Raw genomic sequence first — 16545 nt, 5'->3', positions numbered from 1 at the left:
ATGAACCAAATGGGTGGGATCAAGACGTCGAGCAAAACCACCTATATTCATCACCTCCTAACTGGGGTACTAGTGCTGGCCATCCACTGCATCTCATGGACCTAACAGTCCATTTAAATTTGAGAACTTTACAAACCAAGTGTTTAAGCACACTCAAAATAAGGGGGGACATCTGGGAACACATCTGGGATGACTGGCCATCTCTACAAGATGCAATTGTGGGAACCTTTCCCTTCCTATATTAGGTGTCTCCATGTTATCTGAAAATCTGATAATGAACTGTATTTTTGCAATCAAAAGAAAGCAAGGAATATATTTTTTAAAGAAAAAAAGGAGATAAAATAGAAAAGGTACCCACAAAATAGTAAATAATCCCATCAGGCATCAAATATGATGAAAATAATATACATTAAAAATTAAAACAGGACTGTTAGATGAATTGGGGTGTATTTTTTTTACTATATAGACTTAAAATGCCCAAAGATGGCACAGTTTTTAAAAAAGGAATACCCAAACTGCTCCCCCAAAATACAATATTCAAATCAGGGCTAAATAGAAGGCAAAGTTTAGGGTTAGGGCTGAGTTTCAAGCAAACCGATCACGAAGGGATTTAAACACCAGGGAAACTGTTCTAAGGGGACTGACCAGGGCTGTCCTTGCTTCCTTGAAGACCCTGACCCTCAAGAAGCAGAGACGGGGTGCCCAGAGCAGCCTCCCCCTGCCCATCTCTCCCAGGGCACCACAGAAGGTGTGGTAGTGAGGACTCATTGGGCATGGGGAGAATTGGGGGACAAAGGTGACAGAGGGTGGTGGCCAGTGCTAAATGGGGCTTGGGAAGCACCCCAACACTGCTGCCCATTTCAGAGCAGTGAGAATGGGATGAAATTCTTCCAACAGGGACAGTGTCGATCTTCAGCCCTGGGTGGCCCCCGGCCAGGCTGCTGAAATGGACTGTTGTTGTGGGCACACGAGTGGAGGGGAAGGAAGACAGAGAGAAAGAGAGAGAGAGAGAGAGAGAGAGAGAGAGAGAGAGAGAGAGAGAGAGAGAGAGAGAGAGCCAAAGACTGTGAGAGACTCTGAGATACAGCCGGTCAGACAGACAGGAGGAGGTGGAGACATGGAGAGATACTTACTTCACGGTTTATCCGAATCTTAATGGTTCCAGTGAGAGAACAGTACAAAGCAAAAGAGACAGATATTAGGCCAGAGGCGGATGAGGTGGAGGGAGCACAGGAGTGGCCAGAATGGGCGATGCCAGCAGGAGGCAGAGCAGAGACGTGTGGCCCAGGCTGGGCCAGGGAGGAGGGAGTGGCGTGTCCCTGCTAGGGCCCAAGGGGAAGCCCGACTGGGACACTGAGACCAAGGAGAGGCCCTCTGTCCCCAAAGCTGCCCAAGTCTGAGAGGCCAGGCCCCACCCACTCCCCAGCCAAGGGAGAGGAGGAAGGTGGGGGAGGAGGCAAGGAATTCTGGAAAATTCGGGGTGGCATGTCAGGCTCCCGGAAGGAGGTGAAAAGAGGGAGAGTAGAGGTCATTTTCAGAGTCCCTAATGACCCCACCTTCCAAATGCACGCCTTCCTCCTCCCACGTACCTCGGGCCTCTGTGCACGCTGCTCCCAGCTTGGGAGGTTCTCCTCTTCCCTCTCCAGCCTCCCAAAGCCAGCTCGACCCGCCTGCTCCCATGCAGCCTGCGCAGCTGACCCTAGCCCTACCACTCACTTGTTGGGTGACTCTAGGAAAGTCATTCCTCTTTTCCAACCTGTGTTTCCCCATCTAATCGGAAATTACAGGTGACCCTTAAGCAACATGAGTTAGAACTGCCGGGTCCACTCAGATGCAGATTATTTTCAATAATATATTGGAAAACTTTTTGCAACAACTTGAAAAAGCATTTTTTCTCCAGCTTATTTTATTGTAACAATATAGTTCATAACACATAGAACATACAAAATATGTGTTAATTGGCTGTTTATGTTATTGGTGAGGCTTCAGGTCAACTATAAGCTATTAGTAGTTAAGTTTTGGGGGAGTTTAAAGTTCTACACAAATTTTCGACCGAGTATAGGATCAATGTTCCTAACCCCCACGTTGGTCAAAGGTCAGCTGTATTTTACTTTTATGACTATTTATATGTCTTGCCCACTAGACTCCTTATGTTCAAGGAAAGCAGGAACCATGTCTGTCTTGTTTGCTGCTGTATCTCTGGTGCCCAGCACAATGCCTGGCACATAGTAAGTGCTCAAAATATATTTGATAAATGAATAAATGGTTCTTCCCCAAATTTGGCTTGCTGCAGGGTTGGGGAGTCTGACCAGGGTTCCTGGCCCTGTCTGTCTCACTTACACCCACACTTGGGGAGCAGACTCATCACCTCTTCATACCCAAGCCCAGGCCTCCTGGCTGCCTGCCTTGTCTCTGGCCCCTCCCGCTGGTCCAGCCAGACCCAGCTGCTGCAGTAGAGGGCAAAAGAGCTCACGGTTAGCAGCAAAGGTTTGGGAAACACAGACAGGCTGAGATTTGAGTCCGTTCTTGACTACTCACTAGCTGTGTGGCCTAGAACAAGTAGCTTCACCACTCTGAGCCCCTGTAAAGTGAGTCATGAGGCTAACTACCTGGTAGAGTGTAGGAATTATACAGAACTAAGTATTTAGTATAAAATGCTTAGCACAGTGCTTGGTACACAGTACATACTCATAAACATGAGTTATTATTCCTAAAGTACCACTCGGATAACAGTCAAACCACTTTTAACAACTCCCTGGTACCCCTAGGCAAAAGCCCAAACTCCTTAGCCTGCTGTTAAGTCCTTCCCAACCCAGTCCCTCCCTGCCTTCAGCCTCACTGTGCATCATGAGAGTACCACCTCCAAGCTTCTTGGCCCGTCACCTACAGGGGATCCTTGCTCACCTGTAGGCCTAGCTGTCCACCCTCTTCCCTTCATCTTGCTCCAATGAAGCTCCCCATCTCCCAGGCCAACACCAGCTAGCAGGAAGCCTTCCTGATGGCTGCCGCCCACTCTGTCCACCCCTCCTCTGGGCTCTCCGGCACTTGACTGCAGGCGATGGGGTGCTCAGAGCCCAGCATTTGAGTCCCCATGTATTCCCTACCAGGTGCCCTGCCTGGACAGGGAGCAGGGGCAGGCAGGGAAGGTCAGCAGAGATGCCAGGACAGGGGCAGCACTCACATCCACGTAGTTGGCGTTAACATAGTCGGCATCAGGGTCTCCCAGCATCGGGTGGAGTTTCACTCGGTGCCGATCATCTGGAAACACAGAGCAGGGGGCCATGGGGTGGGCACGGGCTGAACTGAGAGCCCAGAGCTGGAACCATGGGGGAAGGCCTCCTGGAGGCCAGAGGCAGGGCACAGGCAGGTCAGCCAGGGACCCGAGAGGCTCAGGTCCATCAGCAGGCTCTGGGCACAGCGGGAGGCAGGCCAGGCCAGTGGCTCGGGTCTGAGCTGCAGTGTCAGAGAGGTCTGAGGCTATGTGCTGCTCAGGCAAGTATTAGCTGTGTGACCTGGACAGGGGGCTAAACTAGCAAGCCTAGTTTCCTCATCTGTAAAGTGGCAGTTACACTGTCCCATTTCACAGGGTTATTGGGAGGAGTAAGTGAGATACTGGGTGCAGTGCTTAAGCACACGGCCTGGCATGTGATACACGGCTCCCTCTAGCTGTTCTCTCCCTTCCTATCCCCTCCCACCTACTGTTCCAGACCCCAGGCCCTTCCCCAGGACTCACAGGCAGGCATGGGCTCCTGCCGGCCGCTCTTGCCCTTGTCTTTCTTCTTTGTGGCATCCCAGCCTTCAAAGAAGCTCTGCCAAAAGGGAAAGTTGTAGTCACTGGGACAGGGAAACCCCTCCACACGTAAGATCTCTTTCCCCTCAGTAGGATGGGGTGGGTAGGGCCAGGTTCAGGGTCACATTTAGGGCCTGAGATAAACTCACTGTACATCCTTTCATTAGTAAGGGACTAAGTTTAAAACCAAGCAGTGTTGGCGGAGGGAAGTGAGAAGATGGCAAAGAGGGTCAGAGTCCAGAGACATTTCAGAATAAGGATCAGATTTAAGGTGAATCCAGGTTTGAGTGAGGAAGAAGGGAAAGGCAAAGGTCAAATTAAGAGTAGGATAAGGGTGTCAGAATCCAGGTGGATGGAGGACGGGATTCGTGTCAGAGTTCAAACGGAACTTAGGATGAAAGTCAGGGTCAAAGTCAGGCTGGGCTGGGCTAGAGGTCAGGGTCAGTGCTGGTGTCAGGTTCATATAAGGGCTGTAGGGTAAGGGTCATCATCAGGGTCCATATGGAGAGATTGAGATAAGATTCAAGGTCAGATTTCAAGTCAGGGTTAGGATGAAAGTGAGAAACCAGATATGACTGAAACTAGAATCAAAGTCAAAGTAAAAAAAACTTTAGGTTGACTTGGGGACTATCAGAGCAAGGGTGCACCCAGGGCTGGCCCAGGGTTGCAGGGTTAGGGTCCAGAGTGAGGAGGAATCAGGCGAGGCCCTGGCAAGGGGTCCTGGCTGGACTGGGGCCCTGCACCTCATACTCCTGCTTGAAGCCGTAGCCCTCAGCTGTCTTCATCTGGTTGATGTGCTGCAGGAGGTCGGCCACACGCACCGCAGGATGCAGCTGCCCCGTGTGGTATGGGGAGCCCTTCCGGCCACACGGACGCTGCGGAGAGCCCCCCAGGAGGCTGCTGGCCTCAGTGACCCCACCGCTGCGCTGATCCCCTGCAGTCAGAGAAAAAGAAAGGGGTTCCTGACATACATAGGCTTCCAGCCTGAGAAGCCCCAGATGGACCTGGGGGCTGAGAGAGTCTGGCCAATGTACAGGTTGGCTGGATTGTTCGCTGGGGCCAAGCACCAGCTGGCCCCAACCTGTGTGATCCTGGGCAAGTCCCTTCCCTTCTTCTACATGTCCACTTTTCCTTGTACAATGAGCAGGTCGGATCACATGGCATCTGATGGCCCAGCCCTGCTTCCTGTGATCCTGTGGTCCCCTCACACCAGCTCACTGATTCCGAGGGCCCACCTCTGTGACTTCACTGCACGGCCTGCAGGGGGCAGCACTCAGCAGAGCCTGTGACGGCCCCCACCTCATTCCCCCTACTCAAGGAACAATCTGCAACATTGGCATCTCCCAGCAATTACCCCCATTCAAAGACAAGCAAATCCCCAAATTAGCTGCTGCCGCACCCTCTCTGCAGATTAACTCGAGGAACCTGAATAGAGGCATTTCTCCTGCGCAAGCACTTCCATTGTCAGCCTGTGCAGCAGTGTCAGCCAATCCAGGAACCAATCAGGGAACAGGCCAAGAGGTTCACAGTGCACCTCACACCCTGGGAAAACTATCCCTCCCCCTCAGAGCCACCCACTCCCCTGCTCTTCTGGTCAGCATCCCCACGGACATTCCACCCTGGTGCGTGAGACCAGGTCCTGAGATTGAAAAAACAGCCCCACTCAATCACCCACCTTCAGACACTGACTCCCACACACCACTTATCACTCATTCCCTCCTGCTATCCTGGGTAAGGTACAGGGGCTCATTCAAGACCAGGCCTCCACATTTCCCACAGCTGTTCTCTGTGGAGATCGGAACCAGTATGTACAGGTGGGCTACTCCCCGTGGGGCCTAGATGCCACCCCTGCCCTTCTCTGTGCCTTCACACATGCTGTTCCCTCTGCCTCCAACATCCTTCCCCTCCTGTTTCTGCCTGGTGAACTCATACTCATCCTTCCAATCTCAACTGAAATGATCCTCCTTCGGGAGCCTTCTCTATGGCCTGGCCTCTAATTCCCACTCATACGATTGACAGAATGAATGTAAGAGCAATGGGACAGACCCCTGCACAGTTCAACTGTCCCAAACTCCAATCCCTGTCTGCAGCCAGGGAGACTGCCGTGCCCCTTCCATGCCACAGTCTGAAAACTGCCTCCAGGTGGAAAGGCGATTTAGTCCCACGGCAGGGCTGCTCACCTTTTTCTCTTCTCCCAGGAACCACAGTCCTGAGCTGCCTGTCTCCTACTATCTGAAAACAATCACTTCGTATATTTTACCCAGATTTCTAGCCACGCACAGCTGGAGGGTAAGTCACACACTAGTTATACCATCATGGTCAGATGTCCTAAAATGTTCATTTATCAGATGGGGAAACTGAGGTCCAAAGAGGAGAGACTGGCTTAATGCAGTGGTTGCCAAGGTATGTTCCAGAAAACACTGTCCATGCCACATGACTAAGCAGTATTCCATTAAAAAGAAAAGAAGGAGGATGAGGAAGGATTCTATGCTATAAAGAGCCTGTGAAATTCTGGTTTAAACAAAAATAAGTTGGTTTTTTTCCCGGTAAGATCTCTCAGGCTTCCTACTTGCAAATGTACATTTTAAATCTCCAAGAGATGAGTGGAAATAGCAATGTTTCACCACCATCTTTCACCACGGAGAGCTTTTTCTGGTTCAGGAAACATTCTCAGGGAAACACAGTGTAATGCAGTGATTAAGAAACAGTCTCTGGAGTAAGACAGGCCTGTGATCAAATCCCAGCTCCACACGTGACCTTGGGCATGTTATGTACTCTCTCTAAATTTGTGTTTTCACATGTCAAGTGCAGAGAAAGACTGTTACCCTCCAATATGATGGTGTAAATATTAAGTAAGATAATGGTTATAAAGTACCCAGCCCAGATGCTGGCACACAGAGAGCACCTGCAAATGGAGCTGTTGACATGACTGGCAGTTTCCAGGCGAGGGAGGGGCCCTCTGAGTCCCAGAAAGCCAGGGCAGCTGGCTGACAAAAGGGAGCTTTCCTGTCTGTCCTCCACTGTAGGATCTTGGTCCAGAACCTGACAATTCCAAAGAGCATCGCCAACAGTCACACAAGCCAAGTGCAAAGATTTCTAGAAAAAGGGTTTCTGCTGGCTCAACAAACTTGGAGACAGAGGCTTCCAGCACTCTCTGAGGAAACCATGCTGACAGCTCCACGGAGCGCTCTCCAGGTGAGGAGAGGGTCAAAGCAGGGCGGCAAAGACTCTAACAGCTCATCCCAGAGACCCTGAAGGGCTGGCATCCCTGATACAGCCTCACAAGTAGGCATGGAATCAGCTTGCAATGGCCGAAGACGAGCAAAAACCCCACCTGGTTGGGATCCTGATGGGAAGCCAAAGCAAAATCTGGGGTCTTCCCACAGAGCCCGAGGAGACACAAGATATTTCACAAGGACCACCAGAAGATGACAGGATGATGAACAATGATGCTGCCAAGAGGACCTTCCATTTCCTGGGCCCAGAGCAGACAGATCCTAACCCTCCTTATCCATGAACCCCCCCTGTGGGATTTGACTCACCCTCTGTCCCTGCCCCCAGCCCCACCCCAAGGACCAGCTTGCTCACAACTAGGAGCCCCTGAAAGGAAGACGAGAGCCCATCCTCAGCTTCCAGGTCACTGCTGTGAAGTTCTCCCAGGCTCTCCCCAGCTCCATCGTGATTGCAGGACATCTTTTGCAAGTAACCACCTGACAGCCGGTGTCCCTGGGGCTCAGGCCCAGGGATGTGAACACTGGGACTGGAGTCAGAGAGACCTGAATTCAAATTCTGCCTCAAGTCACTTGACCTCCTGGGCCGCAGTTTCCTCATTTGAAAATGAGAATCCCCAGACCTTCCTCAAAGGTGGGCCCTTTGCCCAATTCCCATCCAGTCTTGGATGAAGACAGGCCCTGAGTAATATTATCTAGTAGCACCCTAAAATTGTCCTTCACTGGTTGCAATTAGCAAATAACTTCAAGGAAACAGCCCATAATAACAGCTAGCAATAACAATATAATATGTAACATATTGAATGTTTTCATATGCCTGGCATGATTTTTAAGTCACTTAATCCTCAGAATATCCCTATGATGTGGGCACTGTTGTTACCTCCATAAATGAGGAAACTGAGGGGTTCAGTTACTTGGTCATTAAGAGGCAGCACTGGGACTCAAACCCAGGCCCATCTGATCTGCAGTCCTGCTGGACCCCTGCTTTCTCTGTTTCCTTCTTTCTGATGAAGGAACATTTGTGGTGATGAAAAACCAGGCACTTAACTTGACAAGCCACATGCATGAGCCCACTGGCACCCACAGGGGTCAAAAGTCAGAGGGGTCAAGAGCTCCAGACAGACAGGGCCCAGAAGGATTTGAGGGGTTTCAGAGGCACGATTTCAGAGACAGTGGGGGCACACTCCCACGTGCTGGGAACATCCCAGCTGGCTTCTTCACAGCTAGCCTGCCACCATTTACTCAGCATGAGAAGTCTCTATTTTAAAACTGGCACAATAAGGCTGCATTAGGATCACCTTGGCTTTCTGTCCTAAACTACAAGTCTGGCCTCCACTGTCTGGAGAAGAAAAGAAAGAGGCAGAGGCAAGACCCATGTGGGGCATGGAGAAAGAGAGGGAAGGGGCTGAGACTCAGCCCAGCTCCTGAACACACCTGGAGTTTCGCAGCCATCAGCCATGTCCTGCCTTCTGCCTTCAGTGCACACTCCTCCTCACCATCAGCCCCATGGTATCAACCTCAGCCAAAACCCTGCCCACCCCTGCCCAAAGATGTACTTTCTCAAAGCCCGGACAACACTACTTGCCCACTCCATCCACATGGCAGTTCCCCTGGGCCTGACTTTGCTGATTCAGTCTTATCTCCACAGCTGGTCAGTAAGTCCCCTGGGAGCACAGACCATGTTTCCTGCCTCTCTGAATCACTCGACAGGACTCAACAGCAAGGCTGCGCCCACACCACCCTCACCTCCCACTCTCCCCACAGCCCACTTGAGTTTTCAGCCCACTCAGACCTCTCCAAGTTTTTTTCCCTGTGGCACCTCTGTGCATTTGCACATGCTGTTCCACACCCATCAATATGCTTTCTTCCCCATGTTCAAAATCTAGCCCATTCTTCAAGGCCTAGCATAATACAGTGGAGACAGCAATTTGCAATTCAGAAAGACCTGCATTTAATCCTTGCTAGACACCTGACTTCCCCTCACAGAGCCTCTCTGTTTCCTCATTTGTAAAACAAAGAGTTAAAAATAGCTTCCATATGGGCACTGGTAAAAATTTAATGAGGGAGATCACAAAGAGTACATGATAAATAAGTGCATGTCAATGAATTTGAAAACTTAAATGAAATGGACAAACTCCTAAACAACTGCAACTTACAGAAAGTGGCTTGCAAAAAAAAAAATAGCTTAGATAGTCCTTTACTCCTTTAAATAACTGAATAAAAAGTTTAAAATTTTTCCCTAAAGAAAACAAGAGCAACAGAATGTTTTACTTTCAAAGTGTCAATTATTAAGAGAAGGGACCTCAATGCATTTTATAAGACTAAAAGAATATTGATACCAGAAACCAGAGAATAGTACAAAAAGACAAATTAAAGGCTAATCCTACTCAGGAATACAGATTAAAATCTTGAACAACATTATAAGCATACTGAATCCAACAATATATAAAAAATATAATGTATCATGACCAAGTTGAATGCATCCCAGGAATTGAAGGTTATTTTAACATTAGAAAATGTAAAAATGTCACTCACCTCATTAACAAACTAATGGGAAATGACAAGTACAGAAAAAAAGCATTGACAAGTTTAATGTCTGTTTAAAAAACCTCTTGGCAAACTAAAAGCTGAAAGGAACTTTGTTAATCTGATAAAACATTTCTACCAAAAATTATAGCAAATTTCATTCTGGATGTTTAATGTTAGAAGCATTGCTTTTAAAATCAGGAAAACAGGACAATGATTCTTTCTATCACCAGTTCCATTCAACATAGTCCTAGCAGTGCCATGCAGAAAGACGAGGGGGAAAAGGATAAAAAATGAGAAAAAAGAAACAGACCTGCAGTATTCATAGATACTTTGATTATACTCAAGACAATCTGAAAGACTCCACAGACAAATTAGAATTAATAAGAAAGTCTATCAAGGAGTATGGATATAAGATCAATACATATACACACAAAAATCAACTACATTCCTCTATATGAGCAACAATTAGAAATGAAATATTTTTTTAAAGTGTACTATTTGTACTGGGAAAACTGGATATCCACATGCAAAAGAATGAAGTTGGACCCTTATCTAACAACATATACAAAAATTAACTCAAAGTGGATCAAAGACCCAAGACTATAAAACTCTTAGAAGAAAACATAGGGCAAAAGCTTTATGACACTGGATTTGGCAATGATTTCTTGGCAATGACACCAAAAGCACAGGCAGCAAAAGAAAAAAAATAGATAAATAGGGCTTTGTGAAGATTAAAAATTTTTGTGCATCAGAAGACACAATCCACAAGAGGCAACTCACAGAATAGGAGAAAATATCTGCAAATCATATATCTGAAAAGGAATAGAGAGCTCCTAAAACTCAACAACAAAAACCAAGCAACCCAATTCAAAAATGGACAAAAGGCTGGAAGAGACAGTTCTTCAAAGATGATATACGAATAGCACATGCTCAACATCACATCATTCATCACTACGGAAATGCAACTCACAATGAGATACCACCTCATACCCATTAGGATGACTGCTAGCAAAAAAATAGAAAATAACAAGTGTTGGCAAGCATGTGGAGAAACTGGAACCGTTGGGCACTTTTGGGGGGAATGGAAAACAATATCGCCACTGTGGAAACAGTATGACAACTGATCAAAAAATTAAAAATAGAATTTCCATATGATCCCACAATTATATTTCTGGCTACATAACCAAAAGAATTGAAAGCAGGGTCTCAAAAAGATATTTGTATAGCCACACTCTCAGCAACATTATCTGCAATAGCTAAAATACAGAAGCATCCCAAGTGTCCATTGATGAATATGGATAAGAAAAATGTGGCATATACATACCATGGAATATTACTCAGCCTTAAAAAGTAAGGAAGTTCTTTTTTTAGTGTCTATGTTATTTTATTTTTTTACTGTGGTATAATAGATGTATAATATATTAGTTTCAGGTTTGCAACATAGTGGTTCAACATTTGTATACATGCAAAATGATCACAGTAGGTTTAGTTACCATCCATTACAATATGAAGTTAACACGTTTTATGTATTTGGGTGCTCCTATGTTGGATACATATATATTTATAAATGATTTATCTTCCTGTTGGATTGACCTCTTTATCATTATATAATACTCTTCTTTGCCTTTCATTACAGTTTTAAAGTTTATTTGCCTGATATGAGTATAGTTGTGGTTTCCATTTGCATGGAATATCTTGTTCCATCCCTTCACTTTCAGTCTGTGTGTGTCCTTACTTCTGAAGTGAGTGTCTTACAGATGTGTCTTGTGCTGTTTGGTTTTTTTTTTGCTTTCTCTACTTAGCCACTGTGTCTTTTGATAGGACTATTTAGCCATTTGCATTTAAAGTAGTAATTGATAGGTATGTATTTATTGCCATTTTGTTAACTGCTTCCTGTTGTTTTTATAGTTCCTCTCTGTTCCTTTTTTCTCTTTCTTTCTTCCCTTGTGGTTTGAGGACTTTCTTTAGTGCTACATTTAGATTCCTTCTTATTTTCTTTTGTGTATTTACAAGTTTTCCCTTTGTGGCTACCATGAGGTTCACATGTATCCTCTTCTGCATGTAACAGTCTATTTTAAGTTGATAGCAACTTAAACTTGAATACACTCCAAAACTCTACATTTTTGCCTGCAATGTTTTATGTTTTTTGAGGTCACATTTTACATCTTTTTGTTTTAGGTATCCGTAATTATTGTGGTTTTAGTTAATTTTACTACTTTGTCTTTTAACCTTCTAGTAGTTTTATAAGTGATTAATCCACTACCTTTACTATATATTTACCTTCTCAGGGAGAGTTTTACTTTCATGTATTTTCTTGTTATTAATTAATGCCATTTCTTTTTAGCTTAAAGAAGTCCCTTTAACATTTCTTATAAGCCCAGTTTAATCATTGTAACTCCTGTAGCTTTTGTTTGTCTAAAAAACTCTCTGTCTCTCCTTCAATTTCGAATGACGTAAGAGGGAAGGAAATTCTGAAAGATGCTACAAGATGGAGGAACCTTGAAGGCTTTATGCTAAAAGAAGTAAGCCACTCCAGAAGGACAAATACTGTATGTATTCCATTGATATGAGACAATTAGAGTAGTCAAATTCATAGTAACAGAAAATAGAATGACAGTTGCCAGGGGCTGGGAGAAGGTGGAATGGAGAATCATTGTGTAATGGGTACAGCGTTTCAGTTCCACAAGATGAAAAGAGCTACAGGGTTGGGTGGTGGCGATGGCTGCACAATATTATGAATACATTTAATACCACTGCATTGTACACTGAAAAATGGTTAAGATGGTAAATTCTGAGTTATGTGTATTTTACCACACACACACACACACACACACACACACACACACACACACACACACACACACACAATGTACCATTTCCAGTGGAAACCAAAACTACAAGAGACCTGGAGGTATATCTAACAAAAGATGGACAAGATTATATGGGGGAAATTATTGAAAGATGTTTAAGCTTAAATAAATAGAATGGTATCTATCATATTCATAGACAGAAAGACAATTTCAGAAGAAGTCAAGTGCTTCCCACGCTTATCTAAAGACTCAGTACAAAGCCATCCACCAAAGCTCTTCAAGGAACTCAGAAAGATGATTCTAAAATGTATAAGAAAGAGAATGAGGACAAATACAGCCAAGATAGTCTTGATGAAGAACAAAGTTGGGAGGGTTTGATGTTTCAGATATCAAGACCTATGTAACTATAGTAATTAAGCAATGAGGTGCTGACATAGGAAACACCAATTTGGCTGATGAAAGAGGAAAGGAAGCCAAACAACAATCCACAGACATATGGAAATGTAATAGATGATAAGGGTGGTGCCACAGATCTGTGATGAAAGTACAAACCATAATAACTGAGGGTTTTCCCCATAGGGAAAATAAAATAAAATCTTAATTCATATCACACACCAAAGTCAATTACAGTTGGATAGAGACTTACATGTGAAATGCAAAACATCAAAACTTTTAGAAAAAAGTAAAAAATATCGGGTGACCTTGCAAAAGGAAGACTTCTTTAAGAATCCATAAGAAAAGTAGAAATCAGAAAAGGAAAAGATTGATGAACTTGACTAAATTTTTTTTAAAAACCTGTTTATCCAAAGACACTATAAATAACCTACAAAGATGCGCCACAAACTGAGAGATGATATTTGCAATTCATAAGTGACAAGTGATTATCATCCTAAACATATAAAGAACGCCTAAAAACCACTAAGAAAGCAACAGAAAACCTAATAGAAAATTAGGTAAAAGACATGAGCAGGCATTTCGTGGGAGAAGAAACCTGAATGGCCAATGATGATTTGACGATACGTTCAACCTCATTAGTAATCAGAGAAATGCAAATTAAGACTATAGAGAATTACCATTTCATACAAACTAGTTCTGCAAAAGTGAAAAAGCCTGGAAATTTTAGAGCTTGATGTAGAGCAACAGAAACTCTCATGTACTTCTGCTAGGTGTGAACACAGGCAAAGCCACTTTGGAAAACAATTTGGCACTGTCTTATAAAGTGGGACAAGAACATACCTCAGAAGCCAGCAATTCTACTTCTAGAATCTCCTGTACAGGTACATCTGGAGATTCACTTAAGAATATTCACAGCAGCCTCATTTGTAATAACAAGAAAACTAGAAGCAAATCAAAGATCCACGGATAAGAGAATGGAGAAATAAATTACAATCTACTCACACGATGGAAAACTATACATCAGAGAAAACACATGAACTACAACGAAACACCCACCTGGATACATATTAGAAATATGATGTTGAGTTGAAAAATAGAGTGGGATTTCATTTTCATAAGGCTCAAAAGGAGCAAAATTATACAGTGCACTGTTTGGGGAAAATGCACACATGGTAAAACTACTCCAAAATAGGCAAGAAAATTATAAACACAAATTTCAGGGGTATATTTCCATCTAAGAGGGAGGTAGGGCATGTTCTTAGGGAGGAACACCCAGATGATGTTCTAATTAACCAGTGGCTCACCAACACTTGTGGTATTATCACTTTATGACTCTCATAAACATTACATATTTTCTTTTGTACAAATCATCACTAACTCAAATAGAAAGATACGCGATGAAGCGATTCATGACATGCTCCAAGGCCACACAGCTTATTTCCTCTACTCTTCCTGGCACAGCATTGAATAATGTGTACACATTTCCTCACTTAGTCTTCCAGCAACCCTACCAGCACAGATGATCTTTCCCCCCATTTTATATGTGAGGAAGCAGACATCCAGAGAGGTTAAGTGACCTGACCCAGGTCACACAGCTAAGGAGACCTGAGATGTAAACCAGGTCTGTCTGACTCCAGAGCAATCAACCCCTCTTAGCCACTGCTTTCATGCCTCTCACACAACAGGCACTCAATAAGCCAGGAGACTGCTCTGATGGCCTCTGATCACACAGCATCACTCCTGTCTCTGAGTCTGTGGGGCGCTTCCCACAATTAATGCATGTGACCTCAAGCTCCTCCTACACAAGCTTAAGTTCTCCGTCTTCCTAAAGCTCCTCCAGTACAAAGGTTCCCCTGTGTCTTATCTGCATCTCCAGGGCCCGTGCTGGTACCAGCCAGGGCACAACAGATGCTGCAGTTTGGGTCTGGGTGTTACAGAACTCACCTGATGGGGGCCAGGCCCCAGGGGGGCTCCGGTGCAGAGCCCCAGAGCCACGAGGGGCGGGGGAGGGCCGCACTCACCACGGAGGCTGTAGCCGTGGGCCTGCACGAAGGAGAGGCCCAGCCGTTCGTCCTCCTGCAGGGTGCTCCGGTCCGTGAAGCTCCGGTCTGCGGCGCTCATCATGTGCGTCTTCTCCTGGCGGGAGTTCACGGTGGCCTTGGTCATGCCCACTGGCTTCCTGCGGAGGGGCGTTGGCAGGAGATGTGGGTGCTGAGCTGGGCGGGACAGCGCCCTGAGGTGGATGGGAGGCCAGTGGTCAGGGAGCCTTAAGGCCAGGAGCCAATCTAGAAGCATCTCTGGATGCTGAGGGGGCTCTTCCTCCATCCTTTGCTTGTCTGACCCAGAGGGCTGCTGTGTCCCCCAAAAAGGGCCTAGGCAGGGTCCCTGCTGTGGAGACCTTTCCTGAGAGCAAGGGACAGAGCAGCAGAGGTCTCAGACCTGGCTCCTACCTTCACTGGCCCCAACAACTCAGACAGTGGGAAGGAAAGTCACCCTGGGCCTATTTTCATATCACAGCAGTGGCCCCACTCTAGATTAGGAAGACGGCTGTGCCAGCTCCAGCCCAGCCCAGTGTGCCCCCATCTCCATCCTCTTTACCCCCTGTCCTCACCAAACCCCTGCCCTGGGGACTCCTTTTCCTCCTGCAATGAGGATGGACAACACTTCCCCTTCATGGCAGAGGGTCTGGCTAGTGTTCCCCAGGGCTCAGGAATCTTCCCCTGGGCACAGAATGAGCTCCCACCATGGCTTCTTCCTTCCCCCTGGATGCCCAAGATGGTCCCACCATGGGCCACATTAGCCTTACAGAGAGACCAACACAGGGTCCATATTCCCACCACTGCCCGCTGGTCCACCGAGCCCCTGGAAGCAGCAGAGGGAGAAGGCACGAGGCCCTGGTCCCTCCCGAGAGGGCAGAACTTTGGAGAGGTCCTAGACAAGGAGGGAGAACAAGGGGTGGGGAGGCAGAGGCCACAGCTCCAGGACTGAGGGGCTGAGCAACAGGCAAAGGGGACCCACGTCGAGACTGAAGAGCCTAGGGAAGCCTCCAGGCGAGAAAGCCGTTCACCTGCTTGACCTCACGGCATGTAGGAGGTGGGGCAGACCTGAGCAAGGACTTCCAGGTCGTGAGGGCTCAGGGACACTGATCATCCATGGAGATGAAGAGGCCAGTGAAGGATCTTCCCAGATGGCAAGCCCCCATCAGCCTGTCCTGGCCCAGGAGCTGCCTGGCGCAGGAAGGACAGGGTGACCTCTGGACGCCCCTCCTGCCAGGACCACATGTCCTTCCTGAGCTAAGAAGATGGTTCTGTGGCCACCCTGGGGGCCAACGCTGCTGTGCACAGAGGTGGGCACGGCCTTCCCAGTGTGGGCAAGACGGCCCAGCGGGTCCAGGCCTCCTCCCCCAGCCCCACCCGCAGGCTCTGGGCAGGACCTCACCGCAGCCCAGGGCAGAGCCAAGGAGCCCTTTGGGGGCAGGTGACAGGCCTCCCTGGCTGTGACCTTGACCACCAACATTAGAGGGAAAGTGGAGGAGGAGGGAGAGGAGAGGGGAGGGGTGGGAGAGAGAACAAGGAGGAGGTGGGGGGAGGAGAGAGGGCAAAGGACAATGACAGGGACAAACGTGGGGAAGGGGACAGAGAGGGGACGGGGTCAGACACAGCACACCACAGGGAGGACGGACAGAGGGCCAGGGACAGAGGACAGCCGGGCAGGCTGGCTGCACAGTGGTGCCCAGCAGGGCCGCCACGAGGGGACGCTGGCCTAGAGGCAGTCCCAGCGGTGAGCCCCG

General features: G+C 47.1%; 1 protein-coding gene across 12 annotated transcripts in view; it reads right to left on the bottom strand.

The window, feature by feature from the left end:
• Positions 1–16545, bottom strand: part of PTPRU (protein tyrosine phosphatase receptor type U) — a 78052-nt gene that overhangs the window by 16631 nt on the left and 44876 nt on the right. For 7 of the 12 annotated variants that reach the window (XR_012130090.1, XM_037010482.2, XM_037010478.2 and 4 more), the window contains 5 exons: positions 14777–14934; positions 4534–4724; positions 3734–3809; positions 3182–3258; positions 1134–1151 (listed from right to left, as the gene is read on the bottom strand). Coding sequence is in view for 10 of the 12 variants with exons in the window: in XM_037010482.2 (XP_036866377.2) it covers positions 1134–1151; positions 3182–3258; positions 3734–3809; positions 4534–4724; positions 14777–14934 (520 nt within the window). In the remaining 2 variants the exon portion in view is untranslated. The remainder of the gene's footprint in view (positions 1–1133; positions 1152–3181; positions 3259–3733; positions 3810–4533; positions 4725–14776; positions 14935–16545) is intronic. The other 5 variants (XR_012130091.1, XM_037010480.2, XM_037010483.2 and 2 more) reach the window with 1 other exon arrangement.

This window comes from Manis javanica, chromosome 4, assembly GCF_040802235.1.
Source record: "Manis javanica isolate MJ-LG chromosome 4, MJ_LKY, whole genome shotgun sequence".
NCBI classification, from domain to species: Eukaryota; Metazoa; Chordata; class Mammalia; order Pholidota; family Manidae; genus Manis; species Manis javanica.
Note: the sequence above shows the minus strand (reverse complement) of the source record. Positions and strands in the feature narration are given on the sequence as shown.